At 26.5% G+C, this 27,962-nt stretch overlaps 2 protein-coding genes and 2 long non-coding RNA genes across 11 annotated transcripts in view; 2 read left to right on the top strand and 2 right to left on the bottom strand.

Annotated features, from left to right (window-relative positions):
- Window positions 1–26,711, top strand: part of LOC100866904 (uncharacterized) — a 27,677-nt gene extending 966 nt beyond the window's left edge. For 3 of the 5 annotated variants that reach the window (XM_086914818.1, XM_086914817.1, XM_086914816.1), the window contains 11 exons: window positions 21,361–21,589; window positions 22,602–22,756; window positions 22,853–23,238; window positions 23,304–23,470; window positions 23,598–23,753; window positions 23,829–23,896; window positions 23,983–24,060; window positions 24,151–24,312; window positions 24,395–24,592; window positions 24,665–24,769; window positions 24,858–26,711. In XM_086914818.1, coding sequence (XP_086770944.1) covers window positions 21,361–21,589; window positions 22,602–22,756; window positions 22,853–23,238; window positions 23,304–23,470; window positions 23,598–23,753; window positions 23,829–23,896; window positions 23,983–24,060; window positions 24,151–24,312; window positions 24,395–24,592; window positions 24,665–24,769; window positions 24,858–24,982 — 1,829 coding nt within the window. In that variant the 3' untranslated portion in view covers window positions 24,983–26,711. The remainder of the gene's footprint in view (window positions 1–21,360; window positions 21,590–22,601; window positions 22,757–22,852; window positions 23,239–23,303; window positions 23,471–23,597; window positions 23,754–23,828; window positions 23,897–23,982; window positions 24,061–24,150; window positions 24,313–24,394; window positions 24,593–24,664; window positions 24,770–24,857) is intronic. The other 2 variants (XM_086914820.1, XM_086914819.1) reach the window with 1 other exon arrangement.
- LOC116415214 (uncharacterized) lies at window positions 9,036–13,633 on the bottom strand. The gene is made up of 4 exons (XR_015294312.1): window positions 13,299–13,633; window positions 11,157–11,336; window positions 10,730–11,046; window positions 9,036–10,577 (listed from the first exon to the last, which is right to left on the bottom strand). It is a non-coding gene; the product is annotated as an uncharacterized LOC116415214 (long non-coding RNA).
- Window positions 14,139–17,080, top strand: LOC100868228 (uncharacterized). The gene is made up of 4 exons (XR_015294313.1): window positions 14,139–14,311; window positions 15,191–15,385; window positions 15,459–15,584; window positions 15,875–17,080. It is a non-coding gene; the product is annotated as an uncharacterized LOC100868228 (long non-coding RNA).
- agt (O-6-alkylguanine-DNA alkyltransferase) lies at window positions 25,707–27,962 on the bottom strand. Of its 4 annotated transcripts, none has more exons than XM_086914822.1 (3): window positions 27,737–27,962; window positions 26,991–27,571; window positions 25,707–26,239 (listed from the first exon to the last, which is right to left on the bottom strand). In XM_086914822.1, the coding sequence occupies exons 1-3, from the start codon at window positions 27,745–27,747 to the stop codon at window positions 26,220–26,222; spliced, it is 612 nt and encodes a 203-aa protein (XP_086770948.1). In that variant the 5' UTR covers window positions 27,748–27,962; the 3' UTR covers window positions 25,707–26,219. The 4 variants fall into 4 exon arrangements, with proteins under 4 accessions (XP_086770948.1, XP_086770949.1, XP_086770947.1 ...); XM_086914823.1 differs by having other exon boundaries at window positions 27,781–27,939; XM_086914821.1 differs by lacking the exon at window positions 25,707–26,239 and having other exon boundaries at window positions 26,292–27,571.

The raw sequence follows: 27,962 nt of genomic DNA, 5'->3' as shown, positions 1-27,962 counted from the left end.
GAATGAATCGTTTCCATTAATTTTTTCAATGTAAATATACAAATGATTGATTCATCACCGGGCTACTCTTTCGTTTCAATTTTACGATATAACCGTCTTTCTGATCATTGATCAAACAGATTTTATTCATAGTATAATGTTGTCGTATTTTAAAATAGCTTAAGATTGTTTTCTAATGAGTCAACATACTGTTCTCAGTAGCATTATAATTGTTTTCGAATGAATTACGTAATATCGAATTTTTAAAAGATTTTCCTATGAATCCCATTCATTCATGTTTATATCTTGAATTACATGCTAGTATCCAGTTTATTTCAATGGAATTTGAACATCATGTCTCAGGTGTATTGATTTGATCCTTACTCATTTTGAAGATTAGCCCATTTTCATAAAGTTTAATTTAAAATTACAATCCTTTAACAAAGTTATAATTTATATTATTTTTTATCAATTTTACCATTTCTTCTTTAATTTTTTATAGCAGATTTGATTGATGATTATAATTTTTAATATTTAATGAGAGATATACGACTGTTAATTAATATAAACAGATAACAATATTATAACAATGATAAGATAGAATACCATAATAATAATCACACAAAATAGTATTTGAAAGCGAACAATATAATTGGAAAATTTAAGTTATATTTATATACAAATGTACACGAATATAAACAGACGATAAAACGTGCTCGATAAGCCTCTGGTTGAGATTCTTTAAACAAACCTGATCGAAAAGAAACTCAATCCTAAGCAGGTTAAAATATTTGCTCTATTCTTCTTTTTTTTTGCTTGTCGATTCAATCTTTCGAATAGTCCATTTACCTGAACCGAGCCCCTTTGAAATGCGAAAGAATTTCATTGAGTTCCTACGGATGATCCACAATGAGCCTTAAAATCTCGTATCCGTGTCTTTCATTTAGAATGTTTCTTTATAAGACTCAATGGTTTAAATTTTTTTAGCGTTCTTCTTTAACAGATCATCCCTTAAGGCGTAAATTTTCTTCAAACAAATTTCTTCACGATAAATTAAAATATCTTTAATATAAAATTTTAAAATAGTTTTAAAATTTGAAAATAAACACGGAGAAAAATTCTTCTTCATTTTTTCGAACAATCTTATTTCATAAAGGATTCAAGGTTTGATGGTTTTCATTCAAAAAATTGAGAATATTAGATCTTTCCATCTTTTCATTAACCATCAAATCCCTGAACGGAAACGTACATTTCATCTGTATCAAAGGATATCCAAAGAGAATTTCTTCTCAAAGAGGTAATTACTATCTTCCGGAACATCGTCTTCTCTCGTAGATCCTCTCATTTTTTTCCCCGTGATTCACTAGCAGAAGAACAAGTCTCTTTCTGTGGTACGCTTCGAGATTAGAGGATACCGAAACAAGGCACGTTGCGGTCGCTCTTGGAATAAGAAATATTTTTTCTTACTCTTCTAATGGTCTTCGGTCGGTCCCTTTTTTATCCAGTCGTCGAAAGGTGTAAAGTGGACCGAAGTAGAAAGATGAAATCCGTTTTATTTTGTTTCCATGGCGAATCGAATGATGGATAAATGAAAAAAAGAATTGATATAATTTTCTTCAAGAATTTTTTAATGTTAATATATTGACAATATCTTGTTTTAGCAAAAAAAAAATAATTTAATTTCAAATAATGACGAGATCTGATTAAAAGATTAATTGAAAGATACGATTAGAATTTTTGCAATTTTTTTATTTTTTTTTTTCTTTTATATTAACTATTTTTAGAAAAATTGTTTAATGCTAATAATAGAAAAAAATAAAATCTAATAAAATACAATATTGCGTGTTAATGGATTAAATTGAATTTGAAAAGTCAATAAAATCTCGTGTATAAATAAAATCTTAATTAAAGTCAAGTGAAATGTTATACAAAGAATTAAACATACCTTTATGTTCATCGATTAGATTGTATTCATTAATCACAATCGTCAAATGCATCGTAACATGAAAGAAAAGGAAAGAAAAGGACATATAATTCTTGCCATAGTTCCCATCGTTTTCGAACGATCCTATTTACCTGTATAACAGAGATAGGATAGGGGAAGTCATCCATCATCGCTTTGGTGACAGCGGTGCTATCAAAATCTTTGCGATATATGTACTTATATACTTGATGTATTTTCTCTTGTAGTTGAGAACAATGCTTACATGCGTAGGCGTAGATCCATTAGGAATCATGGCAAAAGAGCGATATTACCACAATGAATTCGTGTATGAATTCATCGAAAAGCTCGTTTTTGAAATAAACGAATCATTAAATTATAAGAAATCGGATTTTTCAAATAAAATTTCTTTTCGAGTGTAATTTTTTTTTTTTTTTTTTTTTAAGAAAAGAAATTTTCTTTTTCTCTTTTCTTTCTCAGGAAAAGTTTATCTTTCTTTAACAAATGTTTTATTTTTTTATTACTTTTGGAACACTTTTTTTCTATCTCGATAACGAACGATTATTATTATCATTATATCTACTCGGCTTTCTCGATTCATCTCGATGGTGAAAGTGGTGTCGACGATAACGATCTACTTGTTGTTTCGAGGGTAGCATGCCCCAAAGGGCAGATGCACCATGAGCTTGTTCTCGGATCGATTGTCCGTGGACGTGATTTTGATACGTTCAAAGTTGTTGAAAATTTCTTTCAAAGAAAATTCAATTTCCCACAATTTATTTATTTATATTTTCCATTCGCTTGCTTGTGAAATGAAATTCTCAAAATTGTCATCAAAACAATTCTTGATTTATATATTTTAATAATATCTTGGTTAAAACAATTTATCAAAAATATTCCAATTTTTCAAAATAAATTTTTCACTTGCATCCTCAACTCGCGTGATCTCACAAGCGACGAAAAGAACGCTAGACGATCTTGAACTCTTGAACCATACTGTACCAATCAATTGATCGTGTCGATTATGCTCGTGCGCACGTGGCGTGGGCCGATGTTTTATGAAACACGGTTGGTCAGGGTTCGAAAATTGTGCAGAGTCCTGTCGTAATTCATAAGAAACGTTAAATTTAGGAACATCGTGGGAGGCCGGATTATGATCCCCCTTCGAAGATCCGCGCACCCTAAGTATTCTTTTCGCGGAGGGTCCCAGATCGTATCACGAATCTCTCTCAGACAGATGGTCCTTGAAATCCTTAAGGATATGTACTTATCAAAGGATATGGGAGGTCTCCTATTATTCAAAGAATAATACTTTATTATACCATTATCGTTAATTTATTACGATATTACAATTTTAAAAGAAAGTATATTTTATTCGAAAAATTTGATAAAAGACTCAGAGATTAGAAAAACAACAAGATGATTCTTTTATTATTATACGGTATTATGCAAACATTTATTTTCAGATCCTATATTATAAAATTTAATCTTGCCGTTTCGATTTTTACATCTTGATCTCGTTCTTATTTTTACACAAGGGGATAATTTATATTCTTCTTAAATTGAAGATATATTTTAATATTGTGAAAAACAAAAAATTGGATTGAAAATTCCTTAAAGATACTCTGAATACTTTTTTCTCTGAAAAAATAGTGAAGGTATTTTACAATAGGGAAACATTGTAGGTGGTTGCCCGAGGGATAATATTCGAGGCGAGATTGTCTGCGAACTATCGAAGTATAATATTGCACGGTGTGTAGGCAGAATATAATTGATATGCAAATGTGTCTTTCAAGCTAGATACCAACGACGATGAAGTTAATACGATCGTCGAAGAGTTTCGTTTCGTTCTGATTCCTACTTCAAATTCAACGCTTATATTGTTTCAACAGTGAGTGATTTTTCTGTTCAATGATCTTTCGATAATTCTGGTTAATTATGAAAATCAAATTCATCTTTTGCACGAATTTTATTTTTCTTCATTTTTCATGAATATTTATTTCGTTCCACATAATTATCGATTAATTATCGATCCTCATCTCGTTCTAATTAAATTTGACTTTCTTAATTTATATAAATTTTCTTTCTCAAATACTTTCTAGTAATCTAGTAAGATTTTCTAGTTCCATTGAATCAACTTACCAACTATGAGGAAAATTCCATCCCTCTGTTTACATAATTCATAAGACTTTCCTCCAAAGACAAAGAAAATTTCCCATTCTGTCAGATTAAAGTTTCAACCCTTTTTAAACTTTCCCTCTTTTCGCATTCTACCTTCGCATCAAATCTCTCAATATCTTTCGTTATTTGATTAAAAATTTCGTTCTCTATCTGAGATTTTCCACTTCCAAAAACTTCATATATTTAATGATGCAAAACAATTCTATATATTGAATAATGATACACAAGAATACCAACATTTTCGAAAACCTATAACTTTTACATAAAATTTAAAAATATATTAGACGTACAAATTTTAAACACAAATAATCCTAAATTTCCTTAAAATTCAATTTGCAACGATTAATAAAATACGCAAAAATTCAAAAATCTTCTGAGATTCTAGTCTAAAAAAAACTAGAGTTACTAGAAAGGATTGACTTTAATCCTGGTGGAGTCATATGCCAGATCCGAATAAAAGAGAACAAAAAAAAACGACACGTTATTGTAAAATAACTGGTTCGAAACCACCTCTCGATTTCCAAAGATCGGCTCATTGTTCGCTGCACGGCTTTGGTTCCCTTTGTCTCTTCAATGGCTTCGATATTTCGCGTCGGATACGAAGCCCGCTACACCGTTTCCCACAGTTCGTTCCGTGATCCGTTCCGTTTTGCCGGGCAAATGTTCGATCATTCGGAAAATAACGAGAGATGTGGAGGAACCGGAGATATTCGCTCGCAGACATTCCTCTGACTGACCGCAACGATCCTCTCGAGTTAGCCGTGTTTTTTATCCGCAGTGAAGAAATCGATTTGTCGTGGGACGCCACCCTTTCGAGGATTGAGATCCCGAGTTTCTTGTTTCCTCTTCCGCGGCTAGAATTTAGACTGGATGAGACTGGAATACTGGATGAGAATCTATTTTTTACTACTTTGCAATACATATAAATATACAATTATTAATTTTATAGAATGATTTATGTATTGTTATATCAAACAAAGATATAATAATATTGAAATAACGCGATATAATATTATTTTAAAATAATATTGAAGCGTTATAGAAAGAATTCTATAAAATTAAATTATACTTTGAAATGTTTGATGAACGGAGATAGTTTTGTGATAGCTAGTTGAAAGATTAAATAAATATTTTAGTGTTAGAAGCTTCATTAATAAAGTAAAATTCTTCTTTCTCGTTCTCTTCCCCTTTCTTCTTGAAAATTTGATCAACTTCGAATAATTGATTGGTCAAGGGAGATATAAAGTTGCAGTTCCAAAGAAATATAGAAAGATATATTTTAAAAGTATAAGAAGATAGAAAATATAGACACGAGACATATTTATCTTAGTAGAATCAATTAAATATTCGAGTAGCTTGAACTTCAGTACCTTCTGAATTTTTTTAATGCCTTCGATTCGTACCATGAGAATTCTGTAAATCACCCTATCGAGAGCCGGAACCAACCCCTCAACGAATCGATAGAAACCTTTGCTTAAAAAAAGAACCGCATGCATCAACAGTGGTGCCATTATAATAACCAGGTTTCGAGGGTTGTACATTACCCCATAGAAGTTTCGAGTGTCGCTTTGTAATTCGAAACAATGTGGTTATTACATTTAAAAAGATCACTGATTATTTGAAAAACATGAAAATTCACGAGGAGAAATTAAAAGATGAAAAGATTTTTGAAAAAGATTATAGTGACAATACTTTATCAAATTCAATCTCTATTCGTTTCTATGATTTCTCTTTTTCTTTCCCTCCTCCTAGATTACTAACAACTGTTAATTAATGGTAAATATTAATTTTCTCAATGGAAAATAAAAAAATAGTAACTAATTTGATAATTAAAATTGCACAATCATGAAACTATGATTAATACAATTTTAAATAATCTTACGAGAAAAAAAGAAAAGAAAAGAAAAGCGAGGAAACAAAGATTCTTCAGAGCAATCCATGCTCAGAATTGTCGCGTGTTTTATTCACGCATAATGATCACGAACAAAATATCCCTTTGATTAAGAGGGACATAGTTGGCCAGGTGCCTTCTGGTTCTCGTGTCACGCGCCTTCGTTACGCATACCTTTCTCCTTTCGTCCATCGGAAGGATTGAATGTCCACGGTGCGGTGACGAGGGTGCGCAAGAATGGCGAAGGATTCGGAAGTAGGTGGTGGAAGTTGAGGGCAGATGTTTCATTCCATCGAGAATTATCGTGGAATTTTTTTTACTCCTTTTACATCCATTACATATCGTACACGCGCCCTTTATTATTGAAAGCCAGGCAAAGTTTCTTCTTCCTCTTCCTTCCTTCCTTTCTTCTTTTCTTCCCTTTTTTATCGTTCGAGTTCCGACAAAGTAGAAGCCGCTTTCGCAGCAGCTTGCAATTTCTATCGAGGAATTCTTTGGAGGAGTTTTTTGCGAGCTAGTCCATTCTTATGGAACACGCAAATATCTTTATTTTACCTTGAATAATTTCTTATAAGAGGGTTCAACCTCTTATCCGTAAATTACTTAACTGAGTATTATTGTTTGTCTGTAATTCTTTTTTTATTTCGTGAACAATGCAAATTTGTATATTTAGAAATACACGTGAGAACTTCTTGTAAGAAATACGAATATATATTAAATTCAGAAAAGGAAAAATTAGGAAATATCAAAAATTAATTCAATTTGAAAATTTCCAAAAATTTCCGAATGATAGATGTCTGAATAATATAGATAATCGATTTCTATTAGTTTGGAAAGCAAAATGGATTCGCATGAAAAGAATATACTGTTATGTGTGATTACTTGGAGAAATAGAAAAAAAGAATGATTTGTCCCAGTTGCATGATCCTTCCTGTTCAGGTATCCGTGTTTATTTCGTGTTTCCACATTAATGACACATGTACACGCAACACGAACACTGAAAGTTCGGCACGAGCTATGGTGAGAGACTGGTTTTCATGGCTCACGATTCTGGACAATGCACAAGCATGTATGCATGCGAACTTACGCACGGGATGCATTACGAACATAAGTGGCGCGTACTTGCAATCTTCCTTTGACAATTTTTGAATGCGTGATACTTTCATACATGATATTCATTGAAAAGATTATATTTCTTCCAATTTCTTCTCGATTATTGCTCAATTATTACTTAATTCGCAATTACAATCGAGTTTTATTGGTGTTTATTAAATTAAAAAAAAAAAAATTAAATTCAAATTAAAAAAAATAAGGAAATTCTATGAGAGCATCTTGAAACAATTATGCATCAAAATATAATACGAATATATTTCGTAATGGTTCGTAAAATTTAATAATTTCTTTTTAAAATAAAGGAATCAGAAAAAAAATGCCATCGATAATTAATTATTAAAAAATATTTATATATTCATACATTTTAAATGAGAGTAATTCTAATTTAAAATTATCTAGAAAGATATATAGATATGTGAGGTTTTTTTTTTTTTTTTTTTCATAAGACAATATGAGAAAATAATTTGTCGATTTACTTTCTGCATTCGTAACATGACAGAAATTGGATGTCACGGTAAAGTGACTCCACGTGAAACCTTAATAACTATCCGAGACCCCCAGCAGACCAAAATCATGACCCGTAACTGGATAGATGTTATAATAAATGGTACAGTGAGTAAGTAAAATTAGGACCGTTAAAGGTCTTCTTTTTTTACGTACGAGTAACGGAGCATACATATTTCAAACGTGGGTCGCAAAAGGATTGATTAGATTAGAGCAAGTTTACGAGAAACTTGTCCATTTATGTATATTATGTATATAATCGTGCAAAAGTTTTAAAAACCACCAATTAACGTAACGTTAATGAATAATGTAATATTTTGCTTTTTATTTTTAAATGCAGAATTAATTATTAAATCATCGAAAATTATTTAATTTATTTAATAAATATTCACAAAATTCATTACTTCTTCCTGTGTATGCCTGTTCCTTATAATAAAATTTCGTTTCGTGCATTTATTAACGATGCATAAAAATATCGAGAAATCTTTTACAAAATTTCACAATATAAGTGTAAGAAAGATACAAGTATACTTTGCAACGATAAGGCAAAAACATCTTTCTTCATATTAGTTTCTCAGATTATCCCTGTTTATACAGAACAAAGACAATGGAATACGATATTTTGTAACAAAGCATTAACGACCAAAATTCCTCTTATTCTCGGTCGAAAGAACTCGAAAATTACTACTGATGATAGACTTTAGGACGACGAAACGAAAAAAAAAAAAAAAAAGATTGGTCCCTAGAAAAATATGAATAATGGAAAAATAGAGAATTTTTTTTCAGTCACGTAAATTAGTCTTTCCAGATTTTTTTTTCATATATTTATTTTTTATATTTTTTTATATTTTTTTTTTATATTTTATTTATTATAGAATGATATATTTAGAATTCTTTTAGAATTCTCAGACGTTGAAGTTAATAAAGATTAAACATTGGTCTAGTAAAGATTAAAAATTATAGAATTTCGAATGAATTCTTCTTTTTTGGATTAAAAATTAAAAAAATTTTATGAATACATTATTTTTTCTATTTCATTTTGTTTTTTAATCTTTTTTTCTTTTCTTTTTTCTTCTTTTTTCTTCTATAAGTAATATCATTTTCTTCAGTTATTTCACATAATTCCTTAATGGTTCTAATAATTCTTAATTAAATAGATATATGTAACACATGTTTCTTTTTTTTTTTTTTTTTACTTTATAATATTGTTTCCTTTAGAACTTCTCATATTAAATATACTTTTCATTCCAATTATCACATAATATAATGTAATGTGTAAATTCTTCATCGTGATATCTGAATATGATTAGATTTTATCAGATGGCCAAATTTAATAAGCAAGCGCTGATGCTCAACCAATTGCCTATCAACAGACGTTCCTAATGAAAAATTAAATTATTCATTATTTGTAAAATAAATCTCCCATTTATATATTTTAATTTTTTTTATTTATTGTAGTATCTTATTGTAGTATAATTACAATATAATGTAGTAAATATAACATAATTATATTACCATACTCTACAATAATATCAAAATAATTCTCTCATTAATTAATCTATTATTTCCTAGTAATACAATTTTTTTTTAAATTTCCTTATCTTATATAGTTGCAAGTTTATTATTGCAAAAGGAGATCGCAATTTAAAAAAGATTGGAAAATTCTCGATATCTCGATGACTTCGCGTCATCGTTCGTATTTTTAAATCGAATTTCGAAAAGAGTAATTCCATGGCAATAGAGAGATCCATCTTACAGAGAGAAGGGAAGATGGTTTCGAAAAAGCGGATCGAGGCTGTCGAGGTCGTCACACTCTCTGCCCGGTGCAACAATGACCATCAGAAAGAGTAGACCGGAAGTCTCTTGTAATCCGCGGATGCCTGAGCTAGGCTAGAATAGGACAGGCTAGACGAGTGTCTTGACGCGGATTATATTTATCCGGTATATAGCTATCATGAGAATACACTCGAGTCGTGAGAATATTACTTGAACAATGCTTGTCCAGTCATAATGTGGATTTCTTATAATACGTAAATCTCATGAAACAAAGAATAAAAAAAAATTTAATAATTCTATTAAAAAAAAAAAAAAAAAAAAAAAGAAATAGAAGATATAAAATTATTTAATGAACTTAATAAATGATATAAATGAATTCTTTTTACAATGAATGGATATTTTTTTCAAAATATCTTTTTGTATTTTAAGACTTTTCCGTTATGTTATTAATTTTTTTAATTTTTTAGATTAGAAAGATTAGAACAATTCTATTCTCATCCGTGTTGCATCTCTTAGTGCAAACTTCCAACGATGTCGTGTATCTTTTATCTACATCTTTGCCTAAAAAGGAATCTTCTTTGCATCGAACGAGACTAACTATGTCTACTGTTTCTTTTCCTTTTTCTTTCTTCTCAAACACTCATGAATACATAATCGACTGTGAGAAGTCGAACTAGAGGTTCAACAGGGCGCGGCACCTGTACTCTGCCGTGCCTTTCTTGGATCCCTTCTTTTTTCTCTTTCCTCCTACCGAGAATTTCTTCGTATTCGCACGTATTCACGTTTCCATGCACGATCCATCGATAATTTTCAGGTCAGTGTATTCGATTCCGCTGTGCAGATTATCATGATCTCGTTAACCTGCGAAATCCCTTTGGTATTTCATAGGCGGAGGTGGAGGAAACGGTGAAACATGGCACGCTCGAGGAATGCTTATGAGTCACTTGGAATATTTACATGGTAATTTCTCTTTTAACGATTGTTTCCACGATGATTAGTCAGACGAGTTTCCTCTTTGGCAGTATAGGTTTGCGTGAAACAGAATAATTGTTCATTTGTTATCACGTATTATCGTGATTGGATCATCCATAGACTTTTTCGTTTGGGGAGTTTTTAATAAAAGAGATTATAATTTTTTGGTAATCGATAGATATGTAAATTATAAGAATCAGAATTGAGGTTCGGTTTTACCTAAAATCAAATGGTTTGATTAAATTTTGAAAATTAAAAAACGATTAAAAATTTTTAAGAATTTCGATGAGATAAGAATGTTATTTTTAATTTTTTAAAAATTATAATAATTTTCCAATTTTTCTCAAATTTAAAAATAAAAGTATACTTACAGATCAAAATTTAGATTCATGTCTTTTTCATGCAAAAGAATCTTTTTCAAATAATTCCTTCAAAGTCGTTTTAAGATTTTCTAAGCTGATTTTGATAGATGATTGTATTCTATAGGATGTCCATGAAGTATCTACGAGATGTGATCCTTGTTTTCAGTGACATATACATCTTTGTATTCCTATTGTCAAAGAATTAGCGGATGTTCGTTCCATTCGCTTGTCCAAGACTTAATTCACTATCTTATCAGTCAGATTGAAAGTTCTCAGAAGTTCAACATTCGCTTCCAATACTTTTATCTATTACAAACAATAACCTACTGCACCACAAGATGCGATGAATTGCATTTTTCTTATTTAATAATAAGATATAATAACATGATATTAATATAATACCTATAATTTTTATCTTTAAATAAAAATGACTCACCAAGAAAAATAAAATTTCGATAGTAATATAGTTTTTATAATATATATGAAAGTTTTAACATATGTTCAATAAGAAAGATATCAATGTTGTCACATAATTCTTTAATAAGTATCGTTTGCAATAAGAAGTTATTTGTTTTAATTATAAATAATAATGTTCTTCCTTGTCCCAATTTTAAATCTGCAATTTGAAGCAAATTAATAATCATAAATCACAAATGCAATAATTTTTATATTGTATCACAGAGTTCATCATTATAACAAAATATTCCAAATAGAACATTCTAATCTATAAATATCTATATACATTCTTAAAAATTTAAACATGAGCAAAATATATCTCTTTTCAAATGTGCATACATTCTATTTGAAAATAAGATTTATTTAAAACAAAATAAATTATTCTTATACAAAATTACAGATTCATTAAGTTTCCAAAGGATTTTCCATAAAAAGTTGAATGATCTCTAACGCAAAGTCATTCAACTAATGTCTCCTTTTTCGTATGAGAATTAGCGGCACGCATGTAACTCATGTTTTGACGAGGCTGATTTTAATAGCCGATTGTGTCTATCGAGGTTTGCAGTTCCAATTAATGTCTCTAAATATAACTAACGGCTGAGTTGAGTAATCGCAGCTATGAATTGTTGAATCGTTAAGATGCGTATTAAAGATCAACTATAAGAACGAGAAACATTTTGAAAGTTGTATCTGAGAGGCAGGAAGTGATGTGTAGATATCTATTAACATTCCAAAGCGATCCATCTCATTTAATGCGAATCGAATCATAATTAATTGCATTTCTTCTATTTTTTTATTCAATCACATCAATTTCAATCTTTTTCCATTATCATTTTATATGTAGATATATCAAAATTAATGTTAACACTTAAATGAAAAGAATATTTATATTTTATTTTATTTTTCTTTTACAAAGATTATAATATAGAATATATATATACATATGAAATGTAATATAATCCAATAATCTTTTAAAGAAGTCAAAATAATTACTTCATGTTTTATTTTAAAATTTAATTTTATTGATGCCAAAATATATGATTAAATTGATTATTTAATTTCAAATAATTTGTGATAACATTAATCAGTTTGATTTCTTAATATAATATCTGTGTGTTACATATCATTCATATATTCTATTTTATATAGAATAAATTTTATTTAAATATTTATTAATTTTGAATAATTTTGTTTTTTATTTAAATATTGATATAAATTCAATTAAATAATAGAAAGAACAATATTCATATAATATTTATGATAATAAAAAACAAATTTTTCTGAAAAATTTTGTCATAAATCCCTTTTATTTAAGTTATAAAATAATAAATATTATTCAGAGATCAAAAAATAATATTTGCATAATTTTTGTAAAATCAAAAAACGGATTGAGTATAGTAACGGAATTTAGATATTAGAAAAAATTTAAATTCGTCTTTCATTCTATTCGTTTTTCTGAACACATTCTGGAATGTGTCACAAAAGATTCCAATTATGGAATATAGATTCCGCCATCATTTCCGTGGGCGTTAGAATTCTATTGTATCGAAGCTATATTCCTTTGTACCTGGACGATTATTCACCAAGGGACACGACAGTCATTCCAAAAAAAGAACGCGATAGATCGAAAGATATCCGTTCCGTTACCTCGGAACACGTTGATTCCTGATGGTTTCAGTTTTTTACCATGTTCGATATAAAAAATACGTAGATTTTGAGGTTATCTTCGCGAAAATTATCACGAATTAAAAATTGGTTTCCGAATTATAGTGAAACGAGAATCGATTTTTAATAAAATTATTTTGAACTTAAAAAATTGAGATATTTCTAAAAAAAAATGTAAATTATAAAAATAAAGAAAAAAATAATATATATAAATTTCATCAAAATCATGTATATATCAATTATTGGATATTATTGGTTATGTATTATGTCATCAAAAGATATTTTACTAATATTTTAATATATTCTAACAATAATAAAAAAAATATATCGATTTTTAAAACAAAAAAAAATATATTTTAAATATCTATTATTCAAATGTTACTAAATTCCAAAAAAATATAATTATAATTTTAGAATGAATTATTTAGTTGCTATATCTCCTAAAGAAGTTATATACCTTCAAATATTTTGATGATTCCATCGTGTTCGAACTAGAGCCAATGTTTCGGACATATGTCGAATATAGCCGGATATTCTTTAACAATGTTCTGCATTTTTGATGCTTCTTTCCTCTTTATTCTCACAGGCTTCTATCTACTGCGATCTCAAGCTTTTTCTGCCTCCTGTCAGTGTTGAGTCACATGGCATTTTGACTGCCTCTTTCGACGACAACCAGGTGCGACCACGTGTCACGACATTTTAACGACGAGACAGATGGACTTTAAATATCCGGCTTTTCGTTGCATCATTTTTTCGTTTTTCGTTTTTCGCGTGAATTTACCCGTTTTTACGCTTGAATGATTCAAGAAAAAATATGTAAAATTTTAATAAATTTTAAAAATGTTTTTAAACACTTAAAACGAGATTTTAAATCGAGATATCGATATTTTAAATATTACAATTCTATATTACAATTATTACAATTCTAATCTCTTCTTTCCAAAAATGTTATATATATATCTTAAAAAATAATATAAAATAATGAGTTTTTGATAATTAATAACATTCTTTTGAAATTATTATTAAAAAAAAAAAAAGAAAATAAGAAGAAAATGATAAAATCTTTCTCAAATATTTCAATTTGACAATAGAATAAAATTTAATAAATAATATTAATGTATCAAAATTCGAAATTTTTACTTATAAATACATATTTAACTTAAAAAAATTTATATAAACAAAAACATTAATAAAAGAAGTATCATATCGAATAAAATCCAAATCGAATAAATGTACAAATAATCGAAAGTTCGATCAATCGAAAATTAGTATAATCGATATCTTATACGATATTATCGTATTATCGTATAAAATACGATTGCACTTCATGTTTACATTGTAGTTACAACTATGCCAAATGTACGCGCATATCATGTAATCTTCATCGAGTGAAAATTAACGTGTAATAACGTGATGTCGTAAAATTTCATGCTGGGTGGTCCGGGAAGCTTGGATGGAGAAAAGTTTGAAGTGTGTTATTATATCGAAATAAATTTAGGTTAACTGCCCTGTCAAGCAACTTCTCTGTGCAATTTCAAAATTATCTGTGAATTCGTTTTCATTTCGATTTTCATTCTTATTCTTTTATTTTATTAAAATATATTTATAATTAATGATATTAATATTAGTGAAAAAGAAAAAATTTGAATAAAAACTTAGAAACAAGTTCTTATAACTTTGAAATAAGTAAAATAAAAATTAAAATGAAATTAAGATTAAAAAAGGTATCCTAACCTGTGCAAAACAAATGCTTACTTAAATTGTTTCTAACGTTATCGCTAATATTTTTTAAGATACGTATTTCTAAATAATATCAAATATAGGAATCGATAAAAAATTCATATTGCAAGATATTTAAATGTATTATATTATTGATATATTATTTCAATAAAAATGATGAGTTTCGTTGTGATTAAGATGAATAAAATGATATTTTGACATGTACATTGGCATATACATGTACATTGGCATGTTTGAAGTTTTTTGAATGTTCAACGAACTCTTCATCAGTTTGCCAAGTTTATATTTAGATATTTCTCAATAATTTTTCTTTTTTTCTTTCGTTGAGCGTTTCTTTTGATCCGAACGGAAACAAAGATTTAGATAAGAATCATTCTTTGTGTAATTCTATCTTTTGTTCTATATAAAATAAGAGAAAGCATTTCTTTAAATTGCGAAAAATTTTTATATAAATTAAAATAAATAAAGAAACTATTCTTGATCTTTAATAAATGTAAAAAACGTCTCTAAATGTTTTAAATCTTAAAAATGTTTTAATATCAAATCTGATAGAAAAAAAAAATTAATAAAATTTACAATTAAATAAAATAATGATGGTATACATTACAGATCTTTGTAACTTTGAGCAATTAATTCTATGAATTATAACACTATATGTTTGATGCTATTTAGCGTTAATTAACGCTGTAATTGAAAGATAGCCGAGAATCGATATTTCCAAGCAGTGCATTCGATAATGTAAAACGATGTTATCTGGATCTCTTTCCAATGCATTCTTGGCAGTTCGTTAACAAGACCATGACTGTAAGTTGTATACCAAGAACGGAAAAAGGAAGGCGAAAGTATTCTATATTTGATGGATTTCTTCTTCCTTAAGTATAAGAACGAACATCCTGCCCGCAGGGTTTCTAATAACCAGTCTAGACGGCATCTGGTTATTACATATTATGCATGTTTATATGGAACTATTTAATTATTTTAATTTTTAAATAAATTTTGAAAAGTAAGTAAAATTTTGAACTTGTAAAAGAATTAATTAGAAATATTGAAATCGAAAAGAATTTAATTTAAAAAGTTTATATTTTTTATATATATAATATTCGTTTCCTAGATTTTGTCTCACATTTATTATTCTTTTTTTTCAATTTTCAAAATCATCTATTATTAATTTTTAAAAATTTTAAATATTTTTTATTCATCTATTTATTTTTTATTATTTTCTATTATATTTTTCAATTTTTTATTATTTTTAATTTTCTTAATATTTTTAATTATTCTTTTTTTTTTTTTTAGTTTTCAAAAGATGTCCATATTTAATAGAAGAAAAAAAATATTGATGACACAAATTATTTTTAAAAAATTCACCCGTTAGTTTATTGAACTATCTAGTAAATACTTACAAGTTAATAAGATTCACAGAAAAATGTTAGAACAATCGTTCATTCATCAACAAAGAGGGATTGTTGAATGTATGTAAGAAGACACGATTTCCTGCAGTTGTGCATGTACCACTGGACAAGTATTTATAGTTTTCGACTTCTCGTCTGGTGCTGCTGCACGACCGGAAACCGGCCGATTATATTTAGAAAAAGACTTGACTGGACGTAGAATAACAATTCTGCTCGCGTTTGTCGAGAGAAAATTGGTATTGGCTAATTCCCTTTACCCCCACTTTCGAACATGTCCGTCTTGTTAATGATTCTACTTGTTAAAAAGAACTATGAATTAAATGTGTCGATAATAGATAATCAATTATATTTTAGAATCGTTCAAATGAACTTTGAGTTTTATAACAGAGATTATTATTCCGTTATGTCATTACCTCTTTAATATAAAATCATTTTTGACTAGTTCTTTAATTAGCTTTTCAAAATAATTAATTTTATGTAAAAAGTATAAAAATTTTAAACTTCAATAACTTTTCCAAAAAAAAGTGTAGAAATATAAAATGGATTTTTTTACATTATTTTACAATGTAGAATAATATATAAATTAAAAATTTGCAAAATATTTTTTGAGAACTATAAAAAATAGTTAAAATTTGTTTAATTCCACAAAAATATATTATTAGTTTAATTTGTCATAGAATATATTTAGTGATTCTAAATTTTTTAAAATTTTTATTAATATCATAAATCACAGACACTATAAACTAATATTTATAGTTCTATAAGCAAAAATAAAAAAAGAAGAACGATTCTCAAGATGAATGCATTAAAAAAAATTCAAGACTTCATTATAAAAAGCAAAAGCAACAACTAGAATTAGACACTGTATCAGCCAGCGGTTATTTCGTATTAAGGATGATGAGGCAACCATAACTATCTTGCCAGTCGAGCCAGATGGTGTACAAAGTGGGCCTCGATCCTGACTCGAAGGAGAGCATCCCATCAGGATCGTACAAGGTCACTTTTTGCAAGCACATTGACCTCGAAAAAGAAGGGAAGAAAGCAAACGCAACGATGGACCACCGGATGTGGATCATTGGCGATTTTCTTGGTACATCATACCAGACGTTATTGCACGATTAAAATCTTTTAACGGTCATCGAACGATTCTGTTCGTACAGACTTTATGAGAAAAAAGGAGTAAGAGTGAGATCATTTGGGAGGATGAATTTCCGGCGAAACTTTTTCGAGATCTTTCATGATAGAAAAAAATTTAATTCATGGTTGCACTTTAAAGAATATCAACTTTCAACATGGACTTCTGGTAACATTTTTATATTTACAATTTAATAATGATTTGATTTTTTTTTTGAAATTTTTTTCATAATTTTAAGTGGATTTAATAGTTATAAGTTAAAAAATTTTATAAAATATGAGATATTTTTTCACTTTTTGATTTTATAAAAAAATATATATGACATTTGCACGATTGTTTCATAAAAATATCATATACCCGTATATGTAATAATTTAATGTATTAATGCTTTCTGAAAGGAAACGAAAGACCTCGTTCTTCTTTACAATTTTCACCTCGTAGATCAACTTCAGAAAGCGTGAAGCCACATGTTATACCTCGTTGCAATCGATCGTCTAGTTATTCAATAGATAAAAAAAAAACTTGCTTGTTGTATTTTCGCGTAACATATTTTTTTTCGTTAAATGATTATTATAATTACAATCTTCAAAAATATTGGAAAATAAGTTTTGAAACAAATATTATGTTACTCGTAATATATAATAATAAAATATATTGAACATTTATTATTAATTTAATTGAAGAGTTCCAAAAAAAAATTTTATCACCATTAACCACCATTGCAAATTTAAAAAAAAAATATTATTATTATTACAATATTACATTTATATATAATCACAAAATTTTTATATTATATATATCATTCATACTACATGCAACAAATAGTATTTCTATAAGAAAAATGATTTTATTATTAAAACAAAATGATCGAAAAAAATATAAAGATAAAAAAGATAATTTTTGTATGTATTGTATAATGTAATTTTTAATTTTTACAAACATAATATTCAATACATTTTTCTTTAATATAATTAATAAAATTTTTTAATAAAATTCATTTTGTAATTTCTTAAATTTTTTGTTAAGATTTTTCGAAACGAGTGTAAGTCATATATAAAAACAGTTCATAAAGTTCCGTTTACATTATAATTGTTAATTTTAGACCGGTAAAATGAAAGTTTCTAAAATACATGCACAAGTCATAAAAGTTGATGAATATCCGAATAAGGAGGCAACGGTTTATGAAAATAGAAACTCGAGGACTGAAACGAGCAAGTTACACATCGACGAGCATTGGTTGATGCAATTAAACAACCTGTTTCGGATCCGTCGTGTTATCCTGCTATTCTTTCGCATACTTTCTCATTCAAACGCATGCAAGTCGCGAAGGAAAAAAAGAAAGGTTGATGAACACAAAAAGCATCAATTATAAAAGAACACGTGATCATGGTAAAACAAGAATCCTGGCTAATAGCATGTTTCCGGTTTACGAAGGTAAACTACGTGGCAACGAGGCAACGTAGGTACTCACGTGAAAGGTAAAAACCGAGCCCTAATCAAGATCAAAGGGGAGAGAAATTTCAACAATTTTAAAGGATATTGAAGAACGATAAGCGCTTTCAAAGGTTTCTTTTTTTTTTTTCTTTTATCTATTATATATTTTTCTCAAAGTTCATATAATTATATTAAAAAATATTTTTACACTCAAATATTAAATATTGAATTAAATATTGATGATCGAACTATCGTTCTTTCGATAGTATAATATATAGCTGATCAATGGAAAAAACTCGAATTAAGACAAATAGAAAGAAAATTGGATACGATATACAGGAACGAGATGAATTCTTGGGTGAAAAGGAAAAAGAGACAATGTGTATAGACAGTTGTGACCGTATATACGTATGTGCTCCGGAATGAAGGAGGGGCGTAATACCTTAGCAAAGCAGCTTGTTCCTCACATTCCTTCTCGCGATGCTTGTCGCGTTCTTCTCTGTGCATTATATACGACTAAACTCTGTGGTCTCAGGTTCCTGAGAACCAAATCCCGGCGAGGATTCATAACGCCGTCGATCCCATGCCATGGTGTCGGCGCACCTTCTTCTCTACGAGTTCGCCAAGCTAAATAGAGTCCAACGTGACCGTCGTTATTCACGGACTCTCTTTTGTTATATTCGCTTATAGAAATGGAGCTAAGCTGTTCTTTCATTGTTATATCACGGTGAACTGAAGTTAACCATATCTCCATTCGATATTTTTTCTCTTTTTTCCTTGATTTTTAGGTTAGAAAAATACTAAATACCGGTGATTGAGTAATTATTATGAAATGATGACTGAATATTAGCTGCATATCAGCTATCACATAAAGAGAATATTTATAAGTTTCTATCATAATGTCAAGAGATTAATTTTGAATTTAAATATCAAATATTAAATACAAAATAAATATCAAATAATAAATACTGAATAGTAAGAATTCAATATCAAATACCAAATATCGACTACATTATCAAATGTTCATACTAAATATTAAATACCTATTTATGTATATATTATAAATATTAAATATCAAATAATAAATCTTAATTATTAAATATCGATTTTCAATATCCGATACTGAAAATTTTAAACAACATGCACAACCAAATATTAAATAAGTAAATTAAATACTGATTATACTGAAATATCGAAATTCAAAATACTAAATTTTGAATATTGAATATCAAATATTAAATAATAACAACATTTAAATAAATACATATTTTTATTGAAATATTTAATAAAGAAAATATCAAAATGTGGGCGTGTATAAATTATGAGAAAAAAAATACATGAGTCTAAATTTGAACGGCTGTTTTGCAGCCGTCTGGTAGTCATATTCATATGCATGGCCAAGCAAATGACTCATCTGAACGCATTTTTTCCGTTGCATTCAGATTTGCATAATATGTGAAAAGAACATCATTAATTAATCTCATTAAATCACATGCAAAATTTTTAATTAATGATTATATGTTTTATTCAGGAATAGTGAGACATCAATTTTTTTAATTTTTTTTTTGTTTTTATTTAATTAATCTTTCAACTGATCTTAAAAAATATACTAACTAAATAAAGATTAAATAAATTAATAAAAAATATAAAAGAAAGGAAAATCTATCTCTAAAGAAGATAGATTTATAATTAGAGAAATGAGATAGTTTTAATTACAAAAATCCTAACGAAGAAGATTAGATAACCATTACTCATCTAAAAATAGTACAAGATCTTTCTAAGATAATGAACAATATGATTATATAATTCTATCATTATATAATTCTTTTTTACAAAGATTCAATGAAAATATTTCCTTTTAGAAAAATAAAAAAATTTTAAATTAAAGAAAATAAATCCTTCTATGCAAATAGATAACAAGTGAAATAAACTGAAAAAGCAATAGTATTATGTTCCGTTGAAAAGTTTCCCCGGTGGTCCACCTGTTAGAGTAGCACCTGCCTTCGTAACCACTTAATGCTAACGTTAATGACCATTCATGGATCGTTAGCTACACGACATGTGGGCAATAAGGTGGAATGCGATTTATTCACCGTGCTAATATCAACAATATTGATGCATTTCTTTTTGTATTTCTTCTTTTTTTCTCTTCTGAATAATATTAAGTGAACAATTGATCGATTAATTTGTATTTAAATGAATAATTGAAGAATAAATAAAATTAAATATAGAATATCAATAAATAATTGATGGTATTCATCAGAAAAATATGAATTTAAATAATTTTATAAAATTTAATCAATCTGTACAATTGATCGATTATGATCTCTTTTCACACTGTATTAAATTAATTCTGAGCCTTCCTGTTGAAGGTCATTCACATAACCTTTAACTGATCTCGTCCATGGGAATTCATTTTACAATTATTTCAGTTCTACTCAATTGTATTGATTTATTCTGCGAAAACAATGAATCTTGTGAAGATTAATTAAGAAAAATTATTCTAGAACTTAACTGTACACCATTATTTAATCTATATGTTTATATCTCAGAAATATTCTTTGAGTTTTCAATATTAAATTCTTTTTTTTTTTTTGGATATGTTTTTATACAATGAATTATCTATAAATAATTGTACACTATGATCTTTCTTAATTTTTTATAATCTCAAAATTTAATCCTTTATAATAGATCAATCTGATATTAAGGAAGCCAAAAATTTTCTATTTTCAATTTTTTAAAAAACATAGATTAAATTAAATTTTTGCTTAAATTAAACTTTGACTTAATTTATTTTATAGATGCAACTGTAATCACGAGCGACGATGCTCTTCAAGGTTACGACCCTCTATTCATGGTCGGTTGTTACTTTCCCGCGGAATTTCAGGGTGAGTTCGTGACACAGGTGAGCGGAAAGGATACAAGCAACGAACCTATTCAATATTCTACTATCAACATCACGTTCAACGCTGTTCCCGTGTGGGGTTATTGCCATAGGAGGATCGGCGATAACGTGTTGCTAATGGACAGGTGAGTCCACGAATCGAATAATTTAATTCGAATGATCATAAACTGTCACGATTTGTCTTGTTCTCTGATAACATTTATTCAGTTTCGATTATCTCTTGATTTTAATGATAATTTGCCACTTAGGGTAGAATAAATTAAAAAATATTAAAAAAATAAAATTAATTATATATATTTAAAAAAAAAGATTGTATATTATAAATTTAATTTATAATTAAATATATTTATTTATAATACTTTTTCTTTTCTTATTTTTATATTTATTTTTATGTTAAGAAAAAATTGAATATATATATACATTTATGCTAATATATTTTAAGAAAAATTAAAATTAATACTAATAAAGTATTGTAAAATGTGATAAATATCTTAAATTATGCATAATTTAGATTGAAAAAAAATTTTAGTTCCAAATATTAATATTTTTGATTATCAAGCTATTTTGATATATTGATATTTGTAAATAAAGTAAATTTTAAAAAATTTATTTCAGTTAGTTTATCAATTTATAAATACAATTCTATAAAAGTTAAATTATAATTAAATCCGTAAGTGAGTTAATGCACATTTAATATATCCTTAGAGATGCCTCGACGTCTGCAGTGTGTCTGGGATAGAAATAAACCAGACTCCGACGAAAATGTCCGTAAATACTACTTTAACTAATGATATATAATTTAAAATAATAAAAAAATTCTATTGATTAATTTATTTAATTTTTAACTGAAAATGAATTATATATTGTTAATTTTTTTCCTAAATTTAGGGATTCTCTGATTTTTACGTATTATCGTAACAGTTATTGTTACTATTATATATATATAATTAAAACGCACATTAAATATTTATATTTGCAAAACGAAAATAATTCGATTTTATTAATTTTCAATTTTTCAAAATTAAAATTAATTTTTACTTGGATTAATAAATTGATAATATAAAAAATTTGCTTTCGTCATTATTCTCCTTCAAACAGTTTGAGCAGTAATCTAAAATCATTTTACGTTTTTTTTAGATATGGTGATGGTGACTGCATTCGATGCTTTCGATTATCAAGAAGATCACGAAATGTTATAGAAGTATTCTCTGAAGATTTAAATAGATGTTACACTTCAGAAGCTACTGCTTTGGCTTCTTGTGATAAATTAAATTCGACATCGATTTTATATCGTAAGTGATGCAATAAATATTTAAATTTAAAAAAATTCTATAAATATTTTATGTTTCATTATAATATTTAATTTACATGATTCATTGTTTGTATAGGTACTAGAGAAATTGGAAATGTTCCTATTAGAAATGAATATTGTCCAATAACTGGCCAGTATCATTTTACATATAATCTCAATAATGGATCCGATAAAACTATTGAATGTAACAGCTTTTCATCTTCTTTTAACAATTGTCCTGATGGTTCAATCTTAAGATTAAATTTTAATCGATGCACCTTTGAATCTCATAGTAATTTTCTTTTTTTTTTCTTTTTTTTTTATGATATATTTAAAAAAAATTCATTTATTATAATTCATTTGTTTTTAGCAAATCTTACATTTAATTGCTTAGGCAATTGGCCTGGTCCAAATGGTTCTACTTATTTTGCTTTAATGGATAACAGTGCAACTTATGAAGGTAGACCACAGTATAGATGTGGGGTAAGTTATTTTATAATATTTTATGATATTTCTAAAATATTTCTTCATTAAATTTTCCTTTTTAGTTACTTCATGTCGATAATAAAAAAGGAAAGACATACATGGCACTCAGCAGTGATTCTAGTTGTACACAAGATCTAGATAATTCCACTAGTGGATATGAAACACTAGTTCTTAGTAAAGTTCCAAATCAAAAAAAGATGCCAAATTATGTAAAGACTCATGTGGCAACGTTAGTATATTATTTTTAATAAATAAAATTTTATATATTATATTTATTAATTAACAATTTCTAATAATCTTGTAATATTACAATAATTTTCTATTATATTTAATTAATTAAAAAATAATTAAATTAGATTTCCAAAATGGGCACAAGGTCTATGGGAAGAATCTCTTATTGTTAATGGTACTATGACTTTCACTGATCTTAACGGGTATAATAGTTACACATTTATTACCGTTGATTCTAATGAAGAAACTGGCCGCTACATCGTTTACTCCAAAAATCAATGGTAACATACAATAAATAAAAAGAACATTAAAATAGTTTGTTTTTATTAAAATTTCTAAAAAAAAAATATTTCTAGTGAACAAGCAGCTTATGTATGTTTAATGATGAGGCAACGAAGTGAAAATGTATTAGAATTTGCAATAGGTATTTATTTTTTAGATAATTATATCAAATATTTATAAGTATTAATTAAATCATTCAATTTATGAAATAACAAATTTTTCATGTAGGTGTACTTTTAAGCCCAGTTTATAAACCCTCATTATGCGACAATCCTTTAGATAAACCTGTTTGGATGACACAAGCACGTAAGTCAATTTAAAAAAAAGAAAAAATAAATATATAAATTTTATACTTCAATAAAATAATAATATTAAGATAAATACTCTTAAAATTAGGCGTTGAACGTGCAGTAGAATCACCTTGCCCAATTACTGGAGAATATATGGGTATGATAACTGATTTATCAGGAATGTGTGCTGAATTAAGTAGTAATTGTAACACTCGTGAAATAATGTATTTTAAAGTTACTGATTGTGAGTCTGGAGAACTTTATGAAGGTATTTTCAAAATCAACGATAATTTCAATTTATTAAAATATTTATTGGAATAGCCATATCATATAAAAAAAATTTGTTTCAGAACGAGCATATTTATGCTTAGGACAATGGGAAGAGAAAGGTGTAATGTATACATATACTATGAGAAACGATACTAGTACTAACGAATGTTTTGTTGGTTTAATTGTAAATGACGAAGAAATTTATATCAAAGAAGCAGGAGATCATTGTATGAGAAATATTGATCCTAGAAAGGAAGGAATGCGTCTATATAAGAAGGGTGATTTTTTAAATTCGTAATTAGTATTTAATATTAAAAATGCACATCTAATAATTTAATATAATTAAATAGGTCAATGTTATGGAAATTCCCCAAGTCCTGCACCAACACCAATGAAACCAATTCCTCACAATCCAATAATGAGAATTGCCACTACTCCGCGATCGAGAATTTCAGGTTTCAGAAATCATATTATTTATATTTATTAATAAAATGTAATTTATATTATACAATTTACAATAAGATTGATTATTTTATATAACAGGTGCCACTAATATATCAGGAAACAATATTCCATCATTTGCTTCACACAAGGCCACTGCATCTTATAGTTTTATGGTATTTATTATGGCAATTACGTTTTTTAAAAATATTTATACATGTATTTGAGTATCAATACTGCCAATAATAATAATTAATTTAATGAATGAATACAAGAATGAATACAGAACAAAAAAATATTATTATCTTGAAATGAAGTTATAAAAGTTTTTTAAATTTTATTTAGATTACTAACTAAAAAATGATTGAGGAAGTAAATATTATACATGAAATATATATTTAAAAAATTATTATATTATTGATTGACTGCATTAAAGAAATATAAAAATATTTAAATATTTTTAATCCAATATAGACAAGTATATTAATATGAGTAATAAAAACTTTGTTTTGAAAGATGCATTAATAAACAATGCAATATATAATATATAAATATCTAGATAATATCCAGATATCTTCATTATTTACACTCTTATAAATATCTTTATTTATAAAGATATTTAAGTATTTTAAATGATGCATCTTTTATGAATCTTTCTTTCATCTTTTGTTCATATATCAAATTTTCACCAAACACTGCCTTGTAAGATACAAGTAATAGTAAAAAGAAAATTATATCTTGCTAGGAAACTCCAAAGAAATTCATGTACAATAATTTTTGATTTTAATACATTTTTTAATTATTCAATTAAATCAATTGAGTAAATACAATTATAACTATTAACCAATTAATGAGACTGAATTAATAATAGTATATAGAATGATTCATCAATAACAAAATACGTATATATATTCCATAAATTTGTACTTAAAAGAAAAAAATTAACATTACTTTTTCTTAATATAATATATATTTATTAATTTACTTCAAAAAAGTTGAAAATGATAAATTTAAAACAATATATAAAGTTATTAATTTTAATAATAGGTCCTTAAAATTATTTTTAAAAAATCAGTAACAATAAATTTTATAATATCTATATAATATTTGGATTAAATTTAATATCAATTTTTATAAATAACACAAGCAAATATTTATATCTAAAATTAGATTTTTATAAATGTGAAATATGAAAATTTAGATTTTTATAAAATGCTTTTATAACTCATTTTTATATTTATATTATAAATATAAAATTTTATATATATATTCATTAGTATATAGAATTCATAATATAGTAATGTTTACAATGTAGATAATACCTCTTCAGTCATAGTGTGTTTAATAATAAATCTATCAGATGTCAAATTATTGATGTTATTCATTGCCAATTAATTAATTTTAACAATTATTATTATATTAATTAATTTTATTTAATTTAAAAAAGTCACAAATTTATAGTTTTTATTTGGCATCTGAAAGATCTGTAAATTAAAAAAAAATTAATTATATTAAAATTTCACAAGTATGTATGATTCTGCATTTTAAGTTCTTTCAATATTTATTTATTAAAATTGTGATGATTAGTATTTTGTATATTGCTAATTAAGTAAAAGAATACATTGTATATTACTATAGGATATTAAAAGGATGCTACAATTTTATACAAAAGTTACATTAATAATTATTCGAATACAAATATAAAAATTAAACTTTATATATATTTAATCAATATTATTTTTAAAATTATTTAATTCTGAAGATCATCCTAACATTATAATGTTCCTATTACATTATATAGAAATGCAATAAAATTAATAATATGTTAGTCACATAATTGTAATTTATGTATGTATAAAATATTTTTTGATAACTTAAATATTATCTTAAAAATGTATATAATTTATCTTGCATTTGTATACTAGGAATAATAAAATAATTTTTTTAAAATAATAATTACTTTTCTTTGTAATATTTTATTTACTTAATCAATAATGTTTCAATTATTTGTAATTTGATATTAAATTTTTAATATATAAAAATAAACAATTTTTTAACATTTTATAACATATACAAATTCCAAAGAATTTTGATATAAAAAAAAATCTATATACTTATTCTGCAAGATAAATATTAAATAACAAAACTTATAAAAAAAGTACATAGTTTAAAATAATAAACTAATAAAGTATAATACATATAAATATATAAAAATTCAAATGTTTATATATTTACGTTCATGTATCAAAAGATCTTCTTTACGTTTTGTTCCCCATTTATATTTATTACTACCAGATTTTCCTACTACACGATGACATGGCACCAAATATGCAATATAATTTTTCATTATCGCATTTCCAACAGCACGTACAGCTTTTGGTTTACCTATATTTTGCGCAATCTGTTCGTAAGTAACAGTTGTACCATCTGATATAAGCATCAAAGCCTCCCAAACTTTTATTTGAAATTCTGTACCCTTCATAAGAACCAAAATAGAATCATTTGTGGATATTTGTTCGAAAAAGATTTTTTTTATAATTTGATTTATTTCATTTCCAATGTTCTTAATCAATTCAGAAAAAGGCCAATTGCTTTTTAATTCAGCTAACGCTTCTTCGTTACTTTTATCGATAAATCCTAGATATATAATAGCATTATCAGTACTAGTAATGCCAATTAAACAATTTCCAAAAGGTGTAGGATAAAAACCATAAATTATCTTGAAATTTCGATGATTTGTTTTATATTCTTGTGGTGTCATAGTTTGAAAACGAACCATCATAACAAATTTTTTAAAACTATAGATGTAACGTATACTGTATGAAAATAAAAAGATACAAATATTAAAAAACAATATATTGAAACATTATTTAGTATTCTTATTGTTTTTATATAAACTTTAAATATAAAAATTACAAGTTTTTTTATTAAATTAAAACGTTTATATTAAAATATTTTATATTAACAATAGAATACATAACCTCGTAATCATTTTCCTTCAAAGGAATATATGATAAGTACTCACTGAAAAATAATTTAAATTTATTGTTATGAATATTTAAACAATATTAATAATTTTAATAAATTTAAAATTTATTTTAATTCAATTAGAACTAATTTTATATCATATATTATTCGTGGAGTTGAATTATCAAATGTAAATAAAGCCACATGATCAAAATCTAGATTCTAGAAAAATCAAAATCG

Source organism: Apis florea, unplaced genomic scaffold (assembly GCF_048593485.1).
Source record: "Apis florea isolate Af1SG1 unplaced genomic scaffold, ASM4859348v1 contig_3745_pilon, whole genome shotgun sequence".
Lineage (NCBI taxonomy): Eukaryota > Metazoa > Arthropoda > Insecta > Hymenoptera > Apidae > Apis > Apis florea.
This window is presented reverse-complemented; position numbering and strand designations above follow the sequence as displayed.